This window comes from Schistocerca nitens, chromosome 12 (assembly GCF_023898315.1).
Source record: "Schistocerca nitens isolate TAMUIC-IGC-003100 chromosome 12, iqSchNite1.1, whole genome shotgun sequence".
NCBI lineage: Eukaryota > Metazoa > Arthropoda > Insecta > Orthoptera > Acrididae > Schistocerca > Schistocerca nitens.
The window spans coordinates 106,118,370-106,142,692 of NC_064625.1; the positions used below are offsets into that span (position 1 = coordinate 106,118,370).

Consider the following 24,323-nt stretch of genomic DNA (forward strand, 5'->3'; position numbering starts at 1 on the left):
GCTCCTCACCAGCTCATCCATACAGCAAAGCAAAATGTTCCTCTTCTTCATACTGATCAAACTATGAAACACTTCAGACAGTCCTTTCCAAAACTGATAACAAAAATGCTGAAATTAAAAAGTTATCAACAAATTAAAATACCTGGAGGCTTTTTATTGCAATCAAAATATTCATAGGAGGAAAAAATATGCCACCTACCATAAATAAGCTTGGTGCCCAGGGGGGGCAAAAAAAAAAAAATAAAATAAAATAAAAATAAAAAATAAAAAAAATAAAAAAAAATAATAAAAAAAAATTTCTCGTACATGGAATATTTTGAGAAATTCACTGTATCATCACTCATTTACACAAGCTTAAGTGGCCTATCTATGTTTTTCTCTGCAAGAACCACAAACCTTGAGAGCAGTTGTTTACAGTTCACACCCTTTCGTTATTTCTAAGCAATTCTTTAACCATTTTATTCTCTAATGTCATTTGTAACAAACACAACAAAACAAAAGTAGTTCTAATACAGGTAGTACTAACTTTGTAACAGGTTGATGAAAGGCCAATAACTGCTGAGACTGTTGCTGTAACATGTCTACCCAGCATCTCTACCTTCACCAAAATAATAACACTCTAATTTATTTTATAAACTGGAGCCATATTAAGCCACTATTAACATTATTCCAGTCAGTGTTGAGACACAAAATATAAATAAGTTGAAGATTCAGAATGTTTTCAAGCCCTCAGAATTCACCATGTATGTTTGTACATCTGCCCACACCAATGTTTGAATGCAAATTTTGTAGCTTCTATTATATCAAATCCCACATCAAAACTTAAGTTTTCTAAGCTTTACAGGATGGTCTCTTACTAACTAATCATACTTCTCAGCACTTTAGAACTAAGTTACTACTTCCAAGCATACTGATTCAATGATAAAATTAATGCCAATGAAACTGACTATACTGTTGATGACTACTGCTACTCAGAAATACAAATATACATGAGAGAATGCAATCACTCAAATTCCACCCATTGACAGATAGCTCATAAGCGCATATAATAGATCAGAAGATCATACTATACTGAGATATTTTGCGCTTTTTATGGTGGAAGTAAACACACTCACAAAAGCACCTGAACATACCACCCACGCAATTTCACAATCTGTTAAGTGTATGTCAGAGCCATCTATCAACTGTCTGTGGTCAGTGGCAGCTTTTCTTCATTCCCGAAGAATTTCCATCTCCAAAACAATAAAAACTATCTATAATTAAACCAGTAAGAATTAAAAAAATATGAGGGAGAATTCAGTTGTCATCAAGCTCTCAGGTAGCTCGCCAATTAGAAAAAGGATAGCTAGTTCAGTTCATGTCATTCACGTATTTTAAAGGAACACTCGAAAAGGGCAATGCATCAAAAACATTATAGTTTCAATGTGCCAGTGGAATTTAGCAAACCTGTATTACACATATTTTAAACATAATTCATAAGACTACAAAATACATGCAGCATCATACCTCAAGAATATGCATGTAGTATTGTTGTTCATTTTCAGAACTGGCCAGGTACAGGAAGATATCGACCATGCCGGAGACGTGCAGTGCCCAAAGTACCTGTCAAGCAGTGAAACAAGACTACACTTTTCAGATTTCATACACATAATATTCTGCATGACATCAGACACTTCTGCAAATGTCCAGAGAAAATGAATGTAACAAATTTTGAAATGCAGCTCAAAATAATTTTTCTGAATACATTATTCTTCTTACAAAGTTTTTAAAGGCAAGGATTAATTAAAAAAAAATATTGTTCATATTCTTTCATTCACACATGAGCATTTTTGCTTATTTGTGTTGCAAAACACAGTTTGAAACTCATTTTACTGAATACTTCTTAAATTGCTAAAGAAGTATTTGTTGTTTTATATTAGAGTGAGTAGCTTGTCAGACAGTAATAATGGCAGAGGTATTGCACAGGCTCATAGAAATTTTCATGCTGAAGTGCTTGGAGCAATGGAAGTTCTAATGTGCATGGATTGAAATGAACACATCTGGTAAGTACAAACATTAGCAACACTAATCTAATTGCCATTTTGCAGTACAATGCTCTGGCACATATGGCGAAAGTTATGCCTGATTTATTCAGTCTGTGGGACTGGGAATTGCTCCACCACTCATCACTATCCACACTTAAACCCTTGTGACTTCAGCTCGATTCCTAAATTGAAGGAAACATTTTGTGGCATTCACTTCAGGACTGTTACATAGATTTGTCAGTCAACAGACCACTTCACTCAATCTATCAACACATCTGACACTGCTAAGGGTATCCTACGACTGCCACATCACTGGCAATGGCTTGTACACAATGCTGGTGACTACTCTTAAGGACAGTAAAATTTAGATACATATCTCTATTTTGTAGAAGATGTAAGTAAACAGTTGGCACTATTAATGTTTTAATGCTCATTTTCTAGTACAAAGACAGCAGTCATCTATATCATTCACACATACAGGAGCAGCTTTAAATTGCTCCACCTTTAGCAAAAATAGTAAGACAATAGGGCACACGAGCACTGCCAGATCGAGGGGCTATAGTTGTGAGGGCCACAACCTCATCATCCACCGGACCCAGCATGTCAACTTGAGTGAACATTAATCCGTCTTTTATTGTCTGTTATTAGTTTTTGAATTTTGTGTTATTATTTGATGAAGTGCGACCAGCGGTATTTTACTGCCTAGTGGCTGCTAACGCCCCAGTTACCTGCCTTGGAGGTTAGCATATTTTTGCGCAAGTGTACTTTTCCTCCTCTTGCCGATGCTGTCCGGCATGACATGTAGTTCGACAGCCTCCTCGATTGCGGTGTGGATTGTGGTTTCTTTGGTCTACCTTCTGCCTTTTGATGTTTTAAACACCGGATTCTTAAGACGCAGTGCTGTCTGTCACTTTGCCCTCGCTTGAATTATTCCGTTGTTGTACTGGTTATCACACGTTAGGTGGATTTGCTAAGAGGATTGATCGGCGTTTAAAATGTCCCTAGTTTGAGTTACCATCCTGTTAGGTGAGCATAACTCTTGGCTGCCTGTCTCACTGATTATGCAGCTGTAGGTACTCTTCTCAGGTCGATCCTTGGAGCACTGTCTGTGGATCAGTCCCCTTTTATTTCGACTGATTGTGTCAATTGTTTAAAACTAATACTTTGTTTAAATTATTCCTATTGCTTGTGGCCTTCAGCCAACAAATAATTTGAATTCTTCTTAATAAGGCTTTCAGCCGCCAGTGTAGCTTGTGTTACAGTCAATTTTTTTTTAATTATTTCCTTAATTAAAGTGTATGTGTTTACTGTGCAATCAACAGTAACTGATTAGGCCCCATCCACACCTTTCCCTGCTTTCCCTAAGTCCCACATCTCAACTGTCACATCCAAATACCCCACAAATCTGGATATTGCACTATCTGATCAGCCAGAGACCCACGAAGAACTGCATTTCAAACTGTCATGCTGATAACGCTGCCTTACACAAGTATGCAGCATCTCCACATCTCTCACAGTGATCACCCAATATCCGACACTGTTCATGCCCCTTATGTACCCTACCAGGGCTGGCAACAACACTAAACACGAGCAACACTAATGCACTCTGGTGGTCATTCTGTCAGTGACAATTGCAACTCTAATCATTCACATATCCACTGATGGTGGGTATAGGCATGCATATTCAAATACAGAGACATGTAAACAGGCAGAATACAGCACTGCGGTTGGCAACACCTATACAGGACAACAAGTGTCTGGCACAGCTGTTAAATTGGTTACAACTGCTACAGTGGGAGGTTATCCAGATTTAAGTGAGTTTGAATGTGGTGTTATAGTTGGGACGTACTTCTCCGAGGTGGCGATGAAGTGAGGATTTTCCCATATAACCATTTCACGAGTGTACCATGAATGTTCCATTGGGCAATTCCAGCAGGACAATGTGACACCCCACACACCCAGAATTGCTACAGAGTAGGCCCAGGGACACTCTACCAAGTTTAAACACTTTCACTGGCTACCAAACTCCCCTGACATGATCATCATTGAGCACATCTGGGATGCCTTAGAACATGCTGTTCAGAAGAGATCTCCACCCCCTCATGCTCTTACAGATTTATGAACAGTGCTGCAGGATTCGTGGTGTCCATTCCTTCCAGCACTAGTTCAGGCATCAGTCAAGTCCATGTCACTTCGTGTTGCAGCACTTCTGCATCCTCGTGGGGACCCTACACAATATTAGGCAGGTGTTCCAGTTTCTTTGGCTCTTCACTGTATATTTCAGCCTGAGGTTAGACATTTTGGATCTGAGTCTAAAATATACAATAAAATAATTTACAAGATGTCCAATGTGTATCCCTATCGGAGTATGCTTAGTCTACCTAGAAATGTCTCTGGAAAATTTTCCTTGTTTGTTATACCACTTACTTGTACTTCAGGGAACTGAGAAGGTATTTTACTTCTGGACTTGCTTGTTCTTTTTAAAAAATCATTTTAGTTGTTCTGCATTAATTGTAATTGAGACTGAAGTTGCTCCTGGCAGATGTCTCAAAGGAAAACTTCTCAGGTATCAGGCTCAATGTGAGTGCCAATGTGACCCAATAGTTTCATGTCAAAGTCAGACATCATCAGACAATCTGACAAATTGAAGTGCAGCCAAGTCATTCACTTCAGTGCCAGAAAGCCATTTACTTACTGTTTTAACTTACTCGGTGAAGTGTCACACTGGAGCAGACACAGTAACAGGAATCATCTCAGTACATCAGATCACTAGACAGCATCCCGATTTGACATAGAAATATAGTGCCAGTTTGACACTCATACCCAATATGATACATGAGATACCTCCTTATATTGTAAAAGTTAAAAAAAATGTATCACTCTATAGTATGTTGTCAACTGAGAGGCCCCTGACATTAACAACAGATGGAGGGCACACATTTTATAGGTAATTGTTGAGTGCCATATACACAACATTCTGCCACAAAAATTAAGACTCGACCATGAGACGAAGCGTGCTGACCTGGTCGTGGACACTGGGTTCACTGTCAGAGAGCTTCTCTGCGGCGACGTCGGCCGGCACTTGCAGCACGTTCCGCGCTAGGATCAGCATCCGCTCGATCATCAGGCTCTTCTCCTCTCCGCGCTCCTCCCACTCCTGGAATGGAGAACTTTATTAAAGTGACTGCCAAAACCTTTTGCACTTTCTGCAATTAGTAATTGTGTTACAGGTCGTGCTAATTCTGATTATAGCCACACTTTTCCTCTGAATATGTCGTCACTATTGAACATTTGCAGCACTCTGAGGCTCTGACCCAGATTTCTTGCTCTTTGTGGGCAGGTGCCTCAACTACTCAACTACCTCAGGAAGCCTCCCAGTCTGAATCAACCTTTCATGAGCATGTTGTCGTTGTTGTGGTCTTCAGTTCTGAGACTGGTTTGATGCAGCTCTCCATGCTACTCTATCCTGTGCAAGCTTCTTCATCTCCCAGTACCTACTGCAACCTACATCCTTCTGAATCTGCTTAGTGTATTGATCTCTTGGTCTCCCTCTACGATTTTTACCCTCCACACTGCCCTCCAATGCTAAATTTGTGATCCCTTGATGCCTCAAAACATGTCCTACCAACCGATCCCTTCTTCTAGTCAAGTTGTGCCACAAACTTCTCTTCTCTCCAATCCTATTCAATACCTCCTCATTAGTTACGTGATCTACCCACCTTATCTTCAGCATTCTTCTGTAGCACCACATTTCGAAAGCTTCTATTCTCTTCTTGTCCAAACTGGTTATCGTCCATGTTTCACTTCCATACATGGCTACACTCCATACAAATACTTTCAGAAACGACTTCCTGACACTTAAATCTATACTCAATGTTAACAAATTTCTCTTCTTCAGAAACGATTTCCTTGCCATTGCCAGTCTAAATTTTATATCCTCTCTACTTCGACCATCATCAGTTATTTTACTCCCTAAATAGCAAAACTCCTTTACTACTTTAAGTGTCTCATTTCCTAATCTAATCCCCTCAGCATCACCCGATTTAATTTGACTACATTCCATTATCGTCGTTTTGCTTTTGTTGATGTTCATCTTATATCCTCCTTTCAAGACACTGTCCATTCCGTTCAACTGCTCTTCCAAGTCCTTTGCTGTATCTGACAGAATTACAATGTCATCGGCGAACCTCAAAGTTTTTACTTCTTCTCCATGAATTTTAATACCTACTCCGAATTTTTCTTTTGTTTGTACCAACTGCAATCCAACACATGTGATGGAAGATACATAGGACATATCACCAAAACATTTGACACCAAGTACAAACAACATATCAAGAGCATGGAAATAAGCCACCCGATTTTTGCAGAACATTTATGAGGAAGTAATCACAAACCTACTGACATTAATTCAAATGAAAAACACCTTCTGCATGCTGCACACACAACAACAGAACAACACAAACAATACATGAAAACAAGGAAAAAGATTTAAGATGGTGGAAAATGACCTCCAAGCATGAACCAACGCATAAAGCAACATATGTTTTCAAAACAGAAGGCATAAACATAGCATTCAAAACAGACAGTTCAATCCAAAAATAACAAAAGACACGGACATCTACCAGAAACCAGGAATGTACCAACTGCAATCCAACACATGTGATGGAAGAGACATAGGACATATCACCAAAACATTTGACACCAAGTACAAACAACATATCAAGAGCATGGAAATAAGCCACCCGATTTTTGCAGAACATTTATGAGGAAGTAATCACAAACCTACTGACATGAAAGCAGTTACAATAAATAATGAAAGAAATCTCCTAACCTTACAAGAAAATTACCATATATACATAACAAAGGCTGAAAAGAAGCTACTACTACTTGACGTAGTAAATATGACTAACCACTCACTGTTTACACTGACTTATCATATAATAGACAGTAAACCCAACAGATGATCAGAAATCCCATTTCTCTCTGAAGTATATACATGAAAAATAAATAAAAATAATGATAATAAACAGTAAAAATTAAAAACAAAATGTAAGGCGTGCACCCATGTGCCCACACATATACACACATTCCCCGCAAATGAGAGAGAGAGAGAGAGAGAGAGAGAGAGAGAGAGAGAGAGAGCACTTACATCAGCCCACATATAGTCAAAAAATAGACAGTTGAAAGCATAACCTGAGAAAGTTGGCATTACAGTGCTATGTTTTGAAAACAATGACCACAAGAAAAATGGCACACTTTCAATCAGTTTGCCACATGAGAGAAAGTGTTTGACTTTAAAATAATGAATTAAGATGCTGATCAATAAGCACTTTTCCATTTTATTAAACAAATTTCAATAGAATGTTTTAAAGCTAAGTGCGCAAAAAAAAAAAAAAAAAAAAAAAAGGAGAGAGAGAGAGAGAGAGAGAGAAAAGTTATATTTCACTGAAGACACCTTTTAACTAAGGCAAAACACATGTGGGTACACAAGTTGAACAAAAAAAACTTAATGTGCAGCATGCAAAAGTCACAGCTGCTGCAAAAATGACCACCACAAAAAACTTGTTTCATGAGCATAATTGTATTTAGTTTGGAATCACAGTCTTACAATTCTTTTCAAACAATTTCATGTTTGCCACTGCCTGTACTATTTATTACAATTTCCACAATTCAGTTCCAATCTCATGTCATTATCAAGAAGGTATCTGCAACCAATATATACAAAAAGTTAAACATTCTTCTTACAAAAAGCATACATGTTTCACATCACAACCATGAGATATCTGGATTGAGAATTAGCAAAAATTGCTCATATTCTGAGAAACAGCAGTTGTCAACATTATTAAATGAGTAAAACAGAATAAATGGAAGAAATTACCTCATCTCTGCATTTATTACCATAGACCGTTTGTAACTGATTATTGGTACATGAATATCTTCTACTATAGTACTGGTCTGCCTAAATGGTGTGTTCACTGCCATCAGTGGGTTAAAGGGAATAACTGCAGGTACAGATCCAATGCTCATACGATATTTAATATACAGTAATGATCTGTTTCTGTGTGATCAAAGGAAACATCCATCCATAATGAATAAAGTAACCATTAACATCACATAAAAACAGGCACTCATATTACATATGTCCTCGTCCCTTTAAGACAGAAAATATGAAGAGATTTCTGATGTAAACAATAATAATAATAATTTTTAGGCAGCAAGCCATAAAGACGCAAAAATACTTGTACTTACCGTCTCAAGGAGTTTACTAAGTTTCATCTTGATTACTTCCCACGCATCTGAATCGGTGAAAGCCTTCTTGTAAGCTTGTAACTGTGATATGATTTGCAAGTAGTAATTTCTCGACACCTTGTCTACTGGAAGCTCCTCCCGGTACAGGAGCAGGGCTGGATTCGTCAGATTAACCAGCAGCCTGTGAAAGAAGTAGGCACACTGTACACCACAGTCACAAGCAAATGTGATAAGGATCATATTGATCACATTGAGTCATACTGATCACATTAATGGATTGTCCAGTCATTGCTTTGTGAAAATATTATATGTCTATAAATGGAAAACAAACTGCAAATGCTCTACAGTATTTATTGTTCTTATTAACTAAGGTTATTTATCAATTACAATGTTTTCAATATGTAACAAACTCTTGTCATCCACTTCACACCATTATGTCAAACCTAGTCCCATTCTGAGGAAATGAGTGTTGGAGAGAATGCAGCAATCCCACTTTTCTTCCTCGGCAATGTCCTACTGGAGAGCTCTACTTTTGCCTTTCTCCCATTTCTTATCAAATTTTTGGGAAACCACAGTTCACATACGGGTGCACTGTCACTTTATTAAACAACCAGTTTCAGTCACAAATTGTCCATCGTCAGGTATTTACATACCTTAAATATGAAAAACTTATGCACAATCAGTAATTACAAAAACAAACATAATACACTAATTGCCATTTGTGACAAATTGTATACCTGTAATGTCACACCATAATGAAATGCATGACAAATCGCAACTATTAACAAGCATCATGCCATTAACCAAATTGCATCAGCAAAGCAGGTACAATCATAACAAAAATTATATCTCATGTACCAGCTTAAATTGGGGTACCCCTCCCATCATTGCCTGAATCACCAAACTGACACGACTAAGTACAAGAAGAAGACATTACTATACTAACACGATGGCTGAACATAGCATTTTGTCAAATCATAGAAAACTTGTATATAAATTATGGGCATATTACAGTATATCATTGTAGAAAATAAAATTTTCAGTCATCCTGTTTGTTTAAAAATGTCTTCACTTTTAAATTGGTGCCTTTAATTTTGTGACTTGAGTCAACGACAGGAAGGTTATCACAAGTTAGTACCCGAGATATAATCTGAAAGAGTGTTCATTGGCCCTGCACAGTGTCTTTCTTATGATTCTACCACTTCTGCTGATGTTTTGTGACTGAAGACCACACGCCATTTCAGTACCGTCATGAGCTCTTCCACATCTGTTGTGTGCCGTATGTGTTCCAATAGTATAGCTGAATTAGCATGTTAGTTTACGGCATGATGCTTGTAAATAGGTATGATTTGTCATGCTCCAGTAGTATAGCTGAATTAGCGTGTTAGTTTACAGCGTGATCCTTGTAAAAAATGTCATGTCGTGATCTGATTATCTACATCTACATCTACATCTATACTCCGCAAGCCACCCAACGGTGTGTGGCGGAGGGCACTTTACGTGCCACTGTCATTACCTCCCTTTCCTGTTCCAGTCGCGTATGGTTTGCGGGAAGAACGACTGTCTGAAAGCCTCCATGCGCGCTCTAATCTCTCTAATTTTACATTATGATGTCACATTGTAAGTATACAACAGGCCATGAATAGTAATTAGCATATAAAAATTGTTTCTGTAACTACACAATGTGCCTAATTTTGTGTCTTTCTCGTGGTATGTAGACATCTGAGGATGGTTCTTTTCTGACCAAAACTGGCAGTTTGATAAAGTGACAAAATAGCTGTACGCAAACCACCATTTTCTAAAAATGTCTACATGCTGTAAGTCATTGCCTCCTCAAAATACTGTTCTCAAGTGTCAGGTACGTAACAGGTATGTATCTGTGTACTATGGATAACTGCTTGTACCGCGTGATGTCAAGTTTGGGTTGTGTGACGAAGTGAGAAGGGAAAAGGTAAAATCTGGTGCCTACACACAACACAATACTCTCAATAGCACAAAGGGAACAGGTGAGCTTAACGTCTTCATCCAATGGATGGAACACCGTCAACAGTGTTACACATCTTCACTCCAAGAGGAAGAATAAGTCAGGATGTTGGTGCAAAGTCTGGTGCTCAAAAATTGCGTGCTACCACCTCTCTCTCCAAACAGCAGCAATGAAAATTTCATCTGTCATCAGGATTTGAACTGGTTACATTGGAATTGAGCACAATCACATACACATGTTAACAATTGCAGCTATGGAGGCAGGTAAGTTTACTACATGCAGGTAAAAAAATACTTTGTAAAACAGATGTTACAATGAGAATATGTACAGTACTTGTCTAGTTTGTTCACAAAGTCCTGAACAAATTCTCAGGGAGGTGCTGAGAGTAGAAGAAGAAAGCTCTATCTACTGATTCTCAGAACGTGGGCACCCATACGGGGAGAGGAACTGCAGGGGAACGAGCCTAGCTTTCATCACTACACACATACTCATTGGTTTGGCACGGCACGGTGTGATAATTACTTCGTAACAGCTACAGCAGCACGTGGTTACTGAATTGTAAGAACACTAATGTTGGCTGCAACTGGACACAAAACATTCGTAGCCCAAAGATGCAGACTTCTGGTGCTTCCAGAACTAGGAAGTCCTTGTACAGGACATTGTGAACAATTTGTATGTTGTATGTACGGAGGCTGGAGCGATGAATGGAAATTTCTATGAAAGGTGGGATTTGAACCCATGTCTCTTGTTCACTAGGCAGATGCACTAACCACTATGCTGGCAAAGTGGGTTTGTACAACTGCACGGACTACCCTAGCACACATTCCTCCTCAATCTAAATTCCCATTCACACCTCAACAAACTTGGTACCCCCTAAACTTAAACAGCATGGCAGAGATTCTTCAACTAGTGCTATGATAGCCCGTGCAGTTGTGCAAAGTCACTGTGTCAGGGTGGCACAGTGGTTAGCAAATTTATCTAGTGAGCTGTAGATCTGGATTTGAATTCCAACTTTGGTACAAATTTTTGTTGTGCTAGGGTATTCTGTACAGTTGTGCAAAGGCACTGTTCTAGGATGGCATAGTGGTTAGTACATCTGCCAAGTGAGCAGGAGACCGTGGTTCAAACCCCAGCATTGGTATAAATTTTCATTCATCACTTCAGTCCAAAAGTTCAGTTGAAAAGGTATAGTTTATACGAGGTGTGGCTAGAAAAAAACCGGACTAGTACTGGTGAAACAATAAAACGAATGCAGTAAGGCTGAAAGTCGCGTGGCCTGTCACGTGACTCTCGCTCCGCCTACTGCTCGAGTTTCATCTGCCTCCTGCACTCAGTCTGCCCGTGGCGTCTGTTTTAAGTAGTTGACGTTTTGTCTGTGCGTCGGAGAATGTTGAGTGTACAGAAAGAACAGCGTGTTAACATCAAATTTTGTTTCAAACTAGGAAAATCTGCAAGTGAAACGTTTGTAATGTTACAACAAGTGTACGGCGATGATTGTTTATCACGAACACAAGTGTTTGAGTGGTTTAAACGATTTAAAGATGGCCGCGAAGACACCAGTGATGACACTCGCACTGGCAGACCATTGTCAGCAAAAACTGATGCAAACATTGAAAAAATCGGTAAACTTGTTCGACAAGATCGCCGTTTAACAATCAGAGCAGTGTCTGAGTTAACAGGAGTTGACAAGGAAAGTGTTAGGCAGATTCTTCATGATAGTTTCAATATGAACAAAGTGTGTTCAAAAATGGTTCCAAAGTGTCTCACAATTGAACAGAAGGAACGCCAAAGAATGATTTGTTCTGACATCCTGGAAAACATTGAAAGTGATCCCACCTTCTTACAAAATGTTATTACTTGCGATGAATCGTGGTTTTTTACTTACGATCCCGAAACTAAACGCCAATCGATGCATTGGAAAACTCCTGGTTCTCCACGACAAAAAAAAGCACGAATGTCAAAATCGAAATTCAAGGCAATGATGATTGTTTTTTTTTTTTTTTACATCAAAGGGATTGTGCACATTGATTGGGTACCAGAGGGACAAACAGTGAATCAGCATTACTACATTAGCGTCCTGGCTACCCTACGTGAGCGAGTACGGAGAAAACGGAACGATTTGTGGAGAAAAAAGTCATGGATCCTTCACCAAGACAATGCCCCAGCTCACAGTGCGTTGTCAGTGAAGACGTTTTTGGCAAAACACAACATTCCCATCTTAGATCATCCACCCTACTCACCTGATTTGGCCCCCTGTGACTTTTTTCTTTTCCCTAAAGTCAAGTCAGCTTTGAAAGGAACTAGATTTGAGACTGTTGAGGCAGTAAAAGAAAAAGCGATGGAAGTAATGTATGGACTTACCGAAAATGATCTGCAGCATTGCTATGAACAGTGGAAAATTCGTATGGAGCGGTGTAGAGACCGAGGAGGAGAGTACATTGAAGGAGATAACATGAAATTGTAAATAATTGTAAATAAATGTTTTTTCCAGCATCAGTCCGGTTTTTTTCTAGCCGCACCTCGTATGCCTAGCCACTTCTCAACAATTACAGTATATGGTGTCTGGTAGTCATTATCCATTATAGTGCTTGTATTCTATTTAGGATTTTACATTACAGGAATAAATATTATCTTTAGCACCTTAAGACATTGATTTTTTTTAAAATTATGTTTCAAACAATATTTTTTTAATGAATGAAAAACATCCTACAATGAATGACATTACATATAGACATACGAGGGTTGGAACTTTAATAGTGGTAACTATTTATTTACAGCTCGTACAAAACAGATACGTGTGTCAAAGTATTACTGACCTTCAAAGTAGTCACCAGCATTGTGTATAACCCATTGCCAGTGACGTGGAAGTTGTAGGATTCCATTAGCAGTGCCAGTTGTATTGACAGTTTGAGCAGCGCAGTCTATTTCCTGACGAATTTGTAGCAGTTCTGAAGCGAATGGCGTGAAGTGTTTCCTTCAGTTTAGAAATTGAGTTGAACTTACGAGGACTTAAGTCAGGGGAGTGCAGCAGGTGGTATAGCACTTAGCAGCCCCATCAGTCAAACAAATCAGTAACAGCTTGTACTGTACATGCTTGAGTATTGTCCTGCAGAAAGTGTCATCACTTCTGTATCTAAGCTGGTCATAGATTGTGTTCCAAAAATGATTCTCAATTTCTAAACTGAAGGAAACACTTCACAGCATTCGCTTCAGAACTGTTACGAATTAGTCGGGCAATAGACCATGTTGCTTGAACCGTCAACACAACAGGCATTGCTCAGAGTATCCTACGACTTCCACATCGCTGTCAACGGGTTATACACAATGCTGGTGACTAATTTGAAAGTAAAACTTTGAAACACGTATCTATTTTGTAAGAGCTGTAAATAAATAGTTGTCATTATTAAAGCTCCAACCCTCGTATATAGCTTTCAAAGGTCAAAATAATGAGTTACAAAATTTTGAAGATCGCCAACAATAAAATCGAGAGTATACTCATGCACTGGGCTTTAATGGACATACCTTGAAACTTTAAGTCTTTTTTAGTTTGTGTGTAGCTCTGAAATATAACCACGTATTTTGCAAAAGTTTCCTGAGAACATAAATGGAACACAGTGGATGTATTTATCTGGTACCATTGGCAAGCACTTGTCACTCAACTGACGAACTATTGTCACTTGCAGTCTTTAATGAAGTAACATCACATTCAACCTCACTTTCTGAGCCACTAAATTTAATGTCAAACACAGGATCGCTACAGCCATACCTTTTTAAAAGCGTTGCCCAAACAACAATACAGGAGAGAGGCTTAAATCAGGCATTTTGCTGTCGAGTATCCGAAGCAACACACAGTAAAGAGGATACCTGTGGCAATCACCTCAACCACAACACCCAGGCTACAAATGTGGGACCAGATGCTCTCCAGCAGCCAAATTCTTAACTATCAGTGCTGAAACGGATATGGGTGCGGTTTTATTTTTTTGAAGGACTGTCCTCTGTCCTTAAGTTGCCCAAGTATACTAGGTATTTTAATTTTTTGTCAAAATAATAAAAAGGGTTAACAGAGCAACTTGAACACGAACAGAAAATTTCAAATCTCATTTCATTTGGTACATGTGCACCACACAAAGTTAAAAGACTGTAAATCACAGGGGCGTATTAAAATATCACTTGCAAGCACCTGCAACTTACCAAAGAGCTCCTCACACAAGATATAATCGTTACACAATATTCTGCAGGGTTTAACAAAAAGAGTATGAATAACAACTGCTTTCATCTGCTCACCTGATGACAACATCAAAAAGATCAGAATCCTTCCACTCCTGTTTGAGGATGGGCAAGAGGTCCGTCTGCAGCACCTGTGCCTCGCCCAAGTGTCGGCGGATTTCGTGGTTTTCATCGTCACGTCTCAGGTAGCGAATCAGATCTCTCACTGTCTCTGTAAGACAGGAACAATGTATGTACTCTCTCTCTGCTCTACCTCTTACATTAGGCCTGTGGCCAACCACATGTATTCTCCTCATTAAACACACATGCCTATATTTGTGTGTCTATACATACGACTTATGTTGTTCCTCGTATTGCTGACAAATCCTGTGTCATTGTAAAATGATCCTGGATGAATAAATTACTGTACTATAGTATTCTCACTGTGGACAGCTTTAGTTTGTTACTAGTTTAGTTTATAGGGACCAGACACGTGATTTTATTATGAACATGGCTAAAGGCTAGCCACTGAAGGTTAATTAACTGCACATTGGTTTAAATTGTGAAAGCATGACCATATTAGTCTTTAATAATATGCCAAAAACGTAAATACTGATACACCTGAGTTTAATTTAAAGCTATATACGTTACTAGTTTGTAACTAAAATTTGCTTTACTACATGTCAGACATGGTATGTTGCTGGGCAACTACTTAGACTTTTGTGGCCACATATTGAACACTTTTCTGAGCCACTGAGATCATTAGTAATGAATAATAATGGTATACACTAGTGAACACATAAAAAGTCTTCCCTTGAGGGTGCCCCATTTGAGTATAAATCTTTTTCTGTGCCTATTTCATAATGACATCAGTGTAGAGGCCAAAGGAGTAGAAATTGCATGGAGAAGGAAAAGTCAAATATCATGTTTTGTCCACATGCTCTCTTTGGCAGCAAAAAGTTGTGTCGAAAAAAATCGGCAAGCTTAGTAGATTACTGCTGCAAAAAAGACTGTAAAGTGGCTTAAAGAAATTGTAGTAGTAAGTGAATTGCCAAGGAATACATCAGACCTCAAGTAGGCCTAACTTCAAGAATTATCCACTAATGGAATTCAGCATTTTATATGACAAAGATTTTGCAGTTGTATTTAGTGATTAATAATACACTGCTAGGGGGAGTTCACCATTGGCAAGAATGAAACACACGTCACAGTAATGTACGCCTGAACAGTCGCATCAATGCACGGTGTCCCCCCGCTGCCTGCAGCCCCCCCCCCCCCTTTCTGGTGGCAACATGTGTGAGTAATCTCACATAAAAGTGATGGCAAACAGCATCCTACTATGATAGACTGTCCCATGCACCTTTTGTTGTCATTCAGCAATGCTTCTTGGAAGCTCTGGAGAACAAGCAAATTCCTGTTTCAGGATCCCCCATATGTGTTCAATTGGCGAAAGATCTGGTGGTCTTGCCGGCCAGGGCAATCATTGTACACCACAAATAGCACATTGCATCCCAATGGCTGCATGTGGACATGCAGTGTTTGGGTGGAAAAGCACATAATCTTCCTGCCAAAGAAATGACTGTAGCAGGGAACTACTTCACCCTGCAGAAACACTAAATGTGACCATGAGATGTAACTGATGCCCCCCCCCCCCCAAAAAAAAAAAAAAAACACCATGAAGTCTGGCATAAAACATTTTACAAATATGTACAATGAAGGCAGATAATATTATGTTCTACTGACATTACCATCAGCTGAAACAACCTACACTAATTATCCTCGAAAATTAACATGAGAAAGCCACATGAAGGATGTTCGCATTAGGATTTCAAAGGTTGTGCATGATCTACACATCAGAGTAGGCCAAAGTACAAAATTATCAGGCAAAGTACAAGAGCCAATTAAACTCTGTGGAAATCGCCACAGATAGCACTTACTCTAACCTTGAGTATTCCAACTTCTATTCATGTGTCATTTTTAGTTCACATGCCAGTTTTCTATTAAGAATTACAAATCTTTATTTCTCAGTTATAAAACATAAAATTATAACTAGTTACATTCAGTAGTAAAACTGAACATAATTCAGTGATGAATTATGGAGCACAAACAGAATCTTGCAATACTAAATGCTTCAGTTGATAAAGAGATTAGTGTTTAACGCCTGCCGGCAATGAGGTCATGCTCGGGTTAGGGAAGGGTAGGAAAGAAAATCAGCTGTGTTCTTTTAACAGAACAATCCCTGCATTTTCATTAAGTGATTTAGGAAATTCACAGAAAACCTAAATCAGAATGGCCCAAAGCAGATTTGAACCATCATCCTGACAAATGTGAGTCCAGTATGCTAATCACTATGCCACCTGACTCATTCGACCCACTTGATCCATAATATGTTGCATGAAGAGAATCCCAATGATCGTGAATGAAACAACAATATGGAGGATGCAAACTCTAGAAAAATAAGTGTAAATATTAGGTTAGAGCAGGCTTTATTCTACACCTCCTTATTCTCTTTTCATTTGGACCAAATTTGATTTTGAGCCTTCAGTACCTCTTTCAATAAACCTCTCCATGTTCAGAGTTCTACATATAAAGATAAGTAAACGCACAACACAACTATTTGTAGCTGGAGGGTTGTGAAAAGAACCGTGAGAATCCACGTCTTGTGAAAAATTCAGTTTAACTAGGAGATCGTCAGCGAACACTTTTTGTACGTCAGCACTCAGACTGATAGACTCAGCAGCAGAGCACTGTATAACTGTCTGGCTTAATAGTCCATAAGTGGAAAAGAAAGATGTACAACTTAATGAATCTATGCACATTGCTAGCAGATCAACACAATCTACTCCAACATAGCCTACTGGTTATCTATCTCAAGTCAAATTCCAATTTATGATACCAGATGATAGAGTGCACTACTATGTGAATACCAGAAGACTGCTGATAACCCTGATGTTCCAGTATCGACTGATGTATTCCGTGTGGAGTGAAAAAGTTGAGGGTCAAGACATCCCACTCTCATCGCAGCCAGAGTTCAATGCCATCAACGGATGGAAATGCTGCTTGCAACAAAACTTTCAACCACAATGCCTGAAACTGCCCTGGATCCAGGAAAACTTCCTGGATTTGACCACCCTCGGACTATTTGGACAACTCTGAAACGGAACTGAATGGCCCGTGGAAGATACGCATACAGTCTCCGCAAGTGGGGCAAATCTTAATCATCATATTGTGGCAGTAGTTTGAATGACAGATAGTTGCTCATGTCTTCTCAACATGTCCTGCGTGTACCTACGAGGGTCATTTGAAGACTTCCTGGCGGTGACTAATGGTGTGACAAATTATATAAAAGATGGTGATATTCACCTATATTATGCTGTAGAATTGTCTTTAATGTTATTTAGTAACTTAGTAATCTCTGGATATGTATAGCCATTCTTAAGGTACGCCACATGACAAATGAATACCTACCAGTTACAAGTCAAAATACTACGTTAATATACAATGAAAAATAAAATGTGTAGGGGGAATGACAGGTTAAGGTAACGCATACAGAACACTGTCTAAAAATGTGACTACATGCAAGGTGGACCTACTGACAGTTAAGTTATTTACAAGTTCCCTAGACCAGAACTGCAACCTCTCGCATGTCAGTTCAACTTCTCTGAGGAAGAAATGGCAACATACAAACCATTTACGCAATTTTTAGCTTTCATGACTTTTCTAATGATGTCAGATATTGTTCACAAAAAATGTGTTATGTACGTAGCATGTATCACGAATACTGTTGCACAGCCAGGGCCTATGATTTCAAAATATGGAAACTGCTAGTATCACAGACATGATGACTGGCATTTCCACATTGTTGCTATCTGACAAGACAAGAACTACAATGTTGCTATAACACAAAGCACAAATATTTATAAAATGTGCTAATATTATGAAGCGTGAGTTAGTTAGTTACATGTTCCACTGATCAATCTCAAGGTAACTGTTATGATGTGGAGCGTGCCAAGTGCATAAGAAATGCACACATGAATGATGGGTTTTTAAAAAAAAGGGGTGAAATTTTTGTTACCTACTCCATGCCCTTAAATGGCACAATATATATATATTTTGCAGCCGTCATGACGTCACACACGACAACACCCTTACGTCACGGGTCAAAGCCGACGTGTGGGATCGGACGCTTCTGTCGACCCATTATACCTATTGATTTATTTATTCCTATTCAAAAATTCATCTATGGTATAGAAGGAGTTGTCAAGGAGATACGATTTCAATCGCATTTAAAAATGCTGGTGGCCAAACTAAGCATCAATTCACAATACTGTGCAAATTAGTAGTGTACTGTCATTCACACACAATAGAATATTGTGAATAATATAGATAAACAATGATGTCTGCACGATGCAGTTACATGTGATACGGCTGCACAACTATACTGTCGGTTAATGTTACTAGACTATACCTGTAATTATATCAATTTAATTTCCTTGTGGAAACTGTGAGTAAGTAAAAGAACATTGAACAATAGCGGCTAACCAAATAAGGCAGTGCTGTCATTAAGACAATGACCTCATATTTGGAAGGACAGATTTTTCTCTGTCCACACATCCTGATCTATGTTTTCCCTAAATCATTTCAGGGAAATTCCAGCAGGACCACGGCCGGCACCTGTCCTACCCTCATATCATAGTTCTACATTCTGTGCGTATGTAATTTTGAGGTACTGTATTTAATTTCACTGTATTGTGATGGAAATGAGCATTTGGCAGATGACCCTTGAATGGATAAATAAATAAACCAAACAGTGATATCTATGACAAAACAACACCCGCCACATGGCTCAATCCCTTATACACACTGGGCAGTTAGTTTCCCTGCATGGTTAACTTCTGAAATGGTGACAGCAGTTTTGGTTGTGACAATAGTAAAATTCCTTCATGTGAAACACTGATATTAACTAATTTTTAAAAGTAAACCATTCTCGGCGGAATCTAACAGGTGTCACGCATATTTATCAAAAACTATACAACTGACATTTGGCAAATTAATAAATAAAACTGTAATACACACCAAATAAAGCAGCCCCTTGTAAGTAACTTAATTTCAAAACACTCTGATCAAAAATACAACAAAGGTGTCAACAAAAAGATAAGTTTGAAAGACATTTATCATAAAATTGCTCAGTGACACACTCCCTCGGCTAAAACAAATTGTTTCGAGAACTCATTGTTAGGTATTATACCCCGAATATTTTGCGACAAAACAAAATCCTAATGAAGACGGCGGTAAGTTATTAACATTTTACATTAACTGTAAACCATACTAACCTTTACAGTGTGTATCCGGATAGTATTTACTGCCATCAGAGAAGCCGAGAGCATTGCAAGTTGCCGCTAATTCAGCAAATAACAAAGAAGACATGGCAAATAAAATTTAGATTTTCTCGTTTGATACGTTTTGCACGGTTTATTTCATTCCACCACACACATATAGACTTCTGTGTCAATGTTTGGAAGACACAAACCAGCAATTCACTTTCTGCGCTACACTTCACGTCAACACTCCACACGCCACTACAGCTCCCAATCCGTTTATTTACTTCTGTTATTTCGCGCGCAAAATCACATGGTTGAAACAACTGACTAACGCACTCTGGAGAGCGGTTCACTTGAATGTCTTTCTTCTCTGTCAGGGTCTTACAATTGTCGCCGCATCCTAAGTCTCATGGAGATGAACGGTTCTTACCGACTTTGTATAAGCGGATTTTAAGGAATATATGTGATCACGTACATCAACACCTTTTAATTATATTGTACACTACGAGACAATTTCGTTGTACAATACCACTCAATCCAATCATGTAACGTAATGTTTATTGAATCCGTAGACAATATAGCTTTTATGTATAAAATCAAGTTCGTTTCAGTAATTTTGTATGAAGTATCAGGCGAAAATTCCTTTACATATCTGTCCCGTTAATGTCATCCTGGGAAATAGGTCAAGTTATACAGGTATAAGCATAAGCAGTGACTGCATCACACTTATGCAAAATAAACTAACAACTAATTATACAGGCATAGGCATAAACAACTACCACAGGCAACTTATGTAAAATAAACTAACAACAAATTATGACTAGTGCTTTTCTACTCTTAGTGATGCCTGTGGGAATTACTTCTAAATTATTGTACTTTGTATATGTTTATGTACATTAGGAGTAAAACAGCTACAGTTACTATGAAAAATGCCAATGCTCTTCCTATTTTACTGCTCACCTTCTGTTTTTAACTAATACTTCAAAAATAGAATTTTCCTACCACAACTAAACACAGACCATGTTACCCGTCTCTATTTTAGCAAGTTCAAGATCTGTTTGATATGAATGTTACAAGTTAAGCAGAATTCAATCCCTGTATCCAAATATTCTGTTCAGGTGTCTGAACTTTCACTTTGAAGCGCAGTTCAACACTATTATTTGCAGCAAAAGTACCATTTTCGACCTTATTAACAGTGAGATAAATGGTAAATTAGCTGTAATTGTCATCTCGGTTTATTGAACTGTGGCACATAAAGCATAAATATCTATAGTCCCAAACCATAATAGCACCATGCAAACAGCAGCTTTACCACAACAGCCTTCTTAGTGAAGTGCCATTGTTCTTTTTCACATAGTATTTTTGGTTGTACGAATGTATAATAACTGAAATGGGCTGTTCAGATTTTCTTAGAAATTCATTCAGTAAGTTTTCTTTGTGTTTAGTTCTATTTTTTAAAATTTTATTTAGGATATTTGAGTAAGATATTTGTTTTATCATGAGTCTTCTGACTAGTTTGCTGCAATCTGTTATGAATTCCTCTTCTATGCTGACCTCTTCACCTCAGAGTAGAACTTACACTCAATGAGCTCCATCGTTTGTTGGATGTGTTTCAGTCTCCTTCTCCCCCCTACAGTGTTTACCCTCTACAATTCACTCGAGCACCACGGAAGTTATTCTTTGATGCCTTAACATGTGTCCTATCATCCTGACCTTTCTTATTGTCAGTGTTCTCCATTTGTTTCTTTCTTTGTCAGTTCTACAGAGAACCTCCTCATTTCTTAACAGTTCATTAATTTTAAACATCCTTCTACAGCATTAGATACTAAACACTTGCATTCTCTTCTGTTACAGTTTTCCCACAGCCTGTTATTGACTACTATATAATGATGTGCTCAAAACGTACATTCTCAAAAATTTCTTCCTAAATTAAAGCTCATGTTGAATACTATGAGACTTCTTTTGGCCAGGAATGCTTTCTTTACGTGTTCTAGTCTGCATTTTGTATCTTCCTTGCTTTGTCTGTCATGGGATATTTTGCTTACAAGGTAGCAGAATGCTTTCACTTTGCCTACTTCATGGTCTCCAATTAGTTTATCATTAATCTCATTTATGCAACTCCTCACTGATTTTGTCTCTCTTTGGTTTACTCTCAGTGCATAGTGTAAGCTCATTAGACTGTTAATTCTAGGCAGCAGATCCTGCAGTACTCCTGGAGTGCTAATAGTAAATGCCATCAGTGAATCTTGTCATGGATATCCTTTCGCTGTGAATTTTAATCCCACTCCTGTATCTTTGTTTTATTAACAGATTTGCTTCTTCAATGTATAAACTGAGAAGTAGGAACTAATGGCTATATCCGTGTATTACACAATTTTTAAAACTTTGTTCATGGTCTTCCATTGTCATTTTTTCCTCCTGCTGGTCATATTTTATATTATATGCTTTTTGCTCTACCTTACAACCATTTTCCTGAGAATTTAGGAAGCTTTGCAACGTTGAATAATTTTTCCCATGTTGACAGATCCTATAGCTCTGGCTTGGTTTTTCTTAAGTCTTTCCTCCATTACCAACTTAAAAAAAAAAAAAAAAAGTCTGATGGTCTGACTCTTTCCACACCACAACCACATCCCAGATATTCCTCTCCAAGGGATTCATGGAAAACGATAAAAGTAATGTAATGTCAGACGTGCCTTACTGGTTGATTGGTTGATTTAAATTCTCTATAATCAACCTGTGTGTCATCTAACAAATTTTCAGCTTCATGATTGAGGGGTGAAGAAGACCACTCATCCACTCACGAAATAATAGAAGCTTTTGTAAGAAATCCTTTGACAAGCTATAAATCAGTTATTTACGTTCTGCCACATCTTCCCTTACTATATTATCAAGTTTCTGTTCCATTCTCCTCTATGTTATTCTTTTTAGTGGCTTGTAGCCAAGAGATGGTAAGCTGATTATATGATGGTTCTCACACGTATCTGGAATGTCTAAATTATATTTTTCAAGAAATATGAAAGTGTGTTCCCAGACTCACAGATACAACCCAATAACCATTTGGTTGCCGCTCCAACCAATGATTTTAAAAATTGCAAAGGAATGTAACCTGTGTCCCCCACCTTATTTGATCACAATTCTTCCAAGACTCTGTTCAACTCTAATACTCAATCCCCTGTGTCTTACTTATTGACTACCATTTCATCTTCTATCACATTATCAAACAGCTCCTCTATCTCATAGAGGCCTTTGATGTATTCTTTTCACCTATCCTTTGCATTTAACAGTGGAGTTCCTCTTGCAGTCTTAATGTTCGTGCTGTTGCTTTTAATATCACAGAAGGTTGTTTCGACTTCCCTACATTCTTAATTAATCCTTCCAATAAACATTATTATTATTTTTTCTTTCAATTTCCCTGCAGCCATTTCACACTGGCATCTCTCAGTTTTCTATTTATCTCATTCTAAGCATTTTTTATTGCTATATTGCTGTACGGTCATTACACACCAAAGTTTGCTATTATCAGTTTCACTCATGACAGATTTTGTGCCTGAGAATAAATAAAATATCACCAAGCTAGGAAGTAAGTAAAAGCTGTTCATAGATTGTTCTAATGACTTTATTATCAAAAATGGCTCTGAGCACTATGGGACTTAACAGCTATGGTCATCAGTCCCCTAGAACTTAGAACTACTTAAACCTAACTAACCTAAGCACATCACACAACACCCAGCCATCACGAGGCAGAGAAAATCCCTGACCCCGCCGGGGATCGAACCCGGGAACCCGGGCGTGGGAAGCGAGAACGCTACCGCACTTTATTATCATTCAGTACTGTTTTCATCTATCATGTATTGACTTCACTTAGCAGACATGCAGTAGAGCATGTGTATTTTATTGGGTAACAGTCCTAACACTTGCAAAATACTTACATGATCCAGAGCGAAAGCCCCATGTTCGGGGTTCACAATTTTGTTGGAGGCACTCCATCAGGACTGGTTGGTTTAATCATATCTAAGACACATCATACTAGCAAATGCATAAAAATGACATATCAAACAAACTACAGCACTGTTAAATACATGTTACTAAAACAAACTTATTTAAAATGGGAGTTAAAAAGTCTCTGTTAAGCAATACATTCTAGTACTTAGATCCAACAGAGTATGAGTTTGGTAGGAGGATGTAGCACAAATAAATAATAATAATAGTAGTAGTAGTAAAACATCTACCATTTCACACAACACTTTCATGCTAGCTTTTTTCCTTCATTTTTTCCTTTTATTTCTCTTTCTTTTCTGTTCTGGAAACCCTTACTCCCAAAGCTATGCACTACATAATGCTAACACCTTATGCTATTTCTGAGTTCAACATCACATTCATTATAGAAGAATACTGACTCGATTCTTCAAGTTAACAAATGGAAAGTTGCAGAACACTTAATGGAAACCAAAATTTGTCACAATGGCCTTGATAATTCCTAATAGTGCATGCAGTGTTATGTTATGAAACAATGTGTGTGTACTGTGTGCAGTGACTGGA

At 38.2% G+C, this 24,323-nt stretch overlaps 1 protein-coding gene across 1 annotated transcript in view; it reads right to left on the reverse strand.

The window, feature by feature from the left end:
- Nucleotides 1-20,043, reverse strand: part of LOC126215067 (protein timeless homolog) — a 506,610-nt gene extending 486,567 nt beyond the window's left edge. The window contains exons 1-5 of the mRNA XM_049941715.1: nt 19,797-20,043; nt 14,542-14,695; nt 8,274-8,454; nt 5,047-5,181; nt 1,507-1,602 (exon numbers count right to left, since the gene is read on the reverse strand). Of these exons, the coding sequence (XP_049797672.1) occupies nt 1,507-1,602; nt 5,047-5,181; nt 8,274-8,454; nt 14,542-14,695; nt 19,797-19,890 (660 nt within the window). The 5' untranslated portion in view covers nt 19,891-20,043. The remainder of the gene's footprint in view (nt 1-1,506; nt 1,603-5,046; nt 5,182-8,273; nt 8,455-14,541; nt 14,696-19,796) is intronic.
- Between the last annotated feature and the right edge of the window lie 4,280 nt (nt 20,044-24,323).